This window comes from Vollenhovia emeryi, unplaced genomic scaffold (genome assembly GCF_000949405.1).
Source record: "Vollenhovia emeryi isolate VEMERY1.0 unplaced genomic scaffold, V.emery_V1.0 DF939505.1, whole genome shotgun sequence".
Lineage (NCBI taxonomy): Eukaryota > Metazoa > Arthropoda > Insecta > Hymenoptera > Formicidae > Vollenhovia > Vollenhovia emeryi.
The window spans coordinates 1-2,722 of NW_011966861.1; the positions used below are offsets into that span (position 1 = coordinate 1).

At 45.2% G+C, this 2,722-nt stretch overlaps 1 protein-coding gene across 1 annotated transcript; it reads left to right on the plus strand.

Moving 5' to 3' along the window:
- The first annotated feature begins 263 nt into the window (after positions 1-263).
- On the plus strand, positions 264-2,497 carry LOC105557366. Its single transcript, XM_012004584.1, has 3 exons — positions 264-1,377; positions 1,450-2,188; positions 2,413-2,497. Exons 1-3 carry the CDS (start codon positions 264-266, stop codon positions 2,495-2,497), a joined length of 1,938 nt encoding a protein of 645 aa, XP_011859974.1.
- Positions 2,498-2,722: the final 225 nt, after the last annotated feature.

Sequence of the window (2,722 nt, forward strand, 5' to 3'; positions counted from 1 at the left end):
GAGAGAGAGATGTGCGTGTGCAACGCTGCAGCTGATCGCTCAGCTGACCGCCCCGCGTGAGCCGCCGGGCGCCGCGGCGGTGCGCCGCTCCTGTCTGCCTCTTGTACTCGGCCAGTTATTCGCTGACTATTTCTTTGAATAATTCAAAAACTAAGCTTTGGAGAACATTTTGGTAAGAGAAAAATCGTCTTAGAATTTAATCAGGAATACGACATTTCAGGGACACTATACCTATTTTGAATCACCCTGTATATGTCCGTTCTATGACAGATCAAGATGAAGTACGGGTTCGATTGTTGTGCACAAAAACAAGAGTGGCGCCGCTCAAACTACAAACAATACCCCGATTGGAGCTTTGTGCTGTTCTTACTCTTACAAGACTAACAAGAAAGGCAACACAGGTCTTACGCGTGTCAATTGATAGAATTGTCTATTGGAGCGATTCAACCATAGTCCTCCATTGGCTTCAAATGCAGCCAAATCAATTACAAGTATTTGTGGCTAACCGTGTAGCAGAAGTACAGGAGTTAACCGATTACAAGACTTGGCGTCACGTACCAACACAAGTAAACCCAGCTGATTTGTTATCACGAGGTTTACCTCCTGCTCAGTTACAACAATCCACTATATGGTGGTACGGTCCATCTTTCCTGAAGAAGACTGAAGAAGAGTGGCTTGACATACCTAAGTCGGATGCTCCTGCAATAGAATTGAAGCGAATAATTTGTACCGCTATAAAAACACAACTAAATAGTCCATCTATATTTAGTATCACCACAAATGTGAGAAAACTGATTCGCGTTGTGGCATATTGCAAACGTTTTACCTTCAATTGTCGAAATAAGGATAAACGCGAAATAGGATCTTTAACAGCTGCAGAACTGCAGAGTTCATTACATAATCTTGCTAAACTCTCCCAAGGGGATTCTTTTCCTACAGAAGTACAGACACTTAAGGAGGGTAATTCGATAACCGGGGGAAGATTGGCTACACTTAATCCATTCGTTGATAAGGAAGGAATCATGCGTGTTGGTGGGAAATTAACAAACTCAGAATTTAGTATGGCTAAAAAATATCCCATAGTTCTGTTGGCTAACGATCAATTTACAAAACTACTGTTTGTCGGTGAACATCTAAGACTACTCCACGCAGGACCGCAATCAATATTAAACTCAATACGTCAGCAGTTTTGGCCACTTGGTGGAAGAAACCTAGCGAGAAAAACGGTACACGATTGCGTTAGATGCTTTAGAAGCAAGCCTCAGTTATCACAGACTCCTATAGGAGAATTGCCAAGGGCTCGCGTATCACTAACCACGCCCTTTCATACAACGGGGGTACATTATGCAGGGCCATTCAATATAAAGGATAGGAAGGGTTGAGGATGTAAATTACATAAGGCCTATGTATGTTTGTTCGTTTGCTTCGCGACAAGGGCAATACATCTAGAGTTGGTTTCTGATCTATCCTCGGAGGCGTTTATTGCGGCACTCAGACGTTTTTCAGCTAGACGGGGTAAACCGGCGCACATTTACTCCGACAATGGTACTAATTTCGTCGGGGCTAACAGAGAGCTCAAGGAATTGGCCCAATTTAGTAATTGCTTAATCTTAGCTAGTGCTAAGAATAATTCTATAAGAGAGGCCATCAGCGAAATTGGTATCAGTTGGCATTTTATACCGGCTCATTCACCACATTTTGGTGGTTTATGGGAGGCGGGCGTCAAATCAACTATATATCATATAAGGCGTGTAGCAGGCAATGCTATTTTAACTTTCGAGGAATTGTATACGTTGCTTACACAAATCGAGGCGGTGTTAAACTCGCATCCATTAATTCCTATATCATTTGACCCCAACGAACTAACACCCCTCACGCCTGCTCACTTTCTCGTCGGTCGCATGCTCACCGAACCAGCCGATCCTCTTTTGACCGAAACACCGGAGTCTAGACTGTCTAGGTGGCAATTTATCCAGAGTCTCCAACAGCACTTCTGGAAACGAAGGAGTAAGGAACACATCGCGGAACTTCAACAACGTGCCAACAAGAAGAAGGCTAAATTTCCTATCAACCAAGGCACTATGGTACTCATCAAGGAAGACAACCTTTCTCTACTAAAATGGAAACTCGGACGCGTTGTGTCCATCCATCCAGGGCTGCGTTCAGATTTTCCACCCGGCGGGTACAGGTAGGGTGGACCGGGAGTGGGCGGAGCTACTGTTGGGTGACCTCGGTAGACTGGAGAATTTGAACGCAACCCTGGAAAGAAAGCCTCTAACTCTATGTTTGTGATAAAAATTCACAGAATAGCGTGTATTTTGGCCTGTAAAACACGAATCTGCAAGTTAAAACCGTCGGTCGGCACTAATAAGATAGCTATAAATTATTAAAATCTGACAGTTTTGGGGTTAGGATACCTGTCGTACCGACACCAACCGCCGCTATACGGGAGCGTCGCAGATTCACCGAGCCTAACCTCACAACTGTCAGATTTTAACAATAATTCGCGCACTTCACTTGGCGGTAAAATCTACCCGCTGGCACCCTGTACTAGAAGCAGGGTGCTTTTTCCTTTCACCCGGGTGTGTTCAGGTGAAATCTGAACGGAACACGCGGAGGCCACCTGGGTGGAAGTAGGAGGAATCTGAACGGCGTTTGGGTGACTCGGGGCACCTAGGTGGGGTATCTGAACGCAGCCCAGGGAGAGACGGGATAGTAAGGG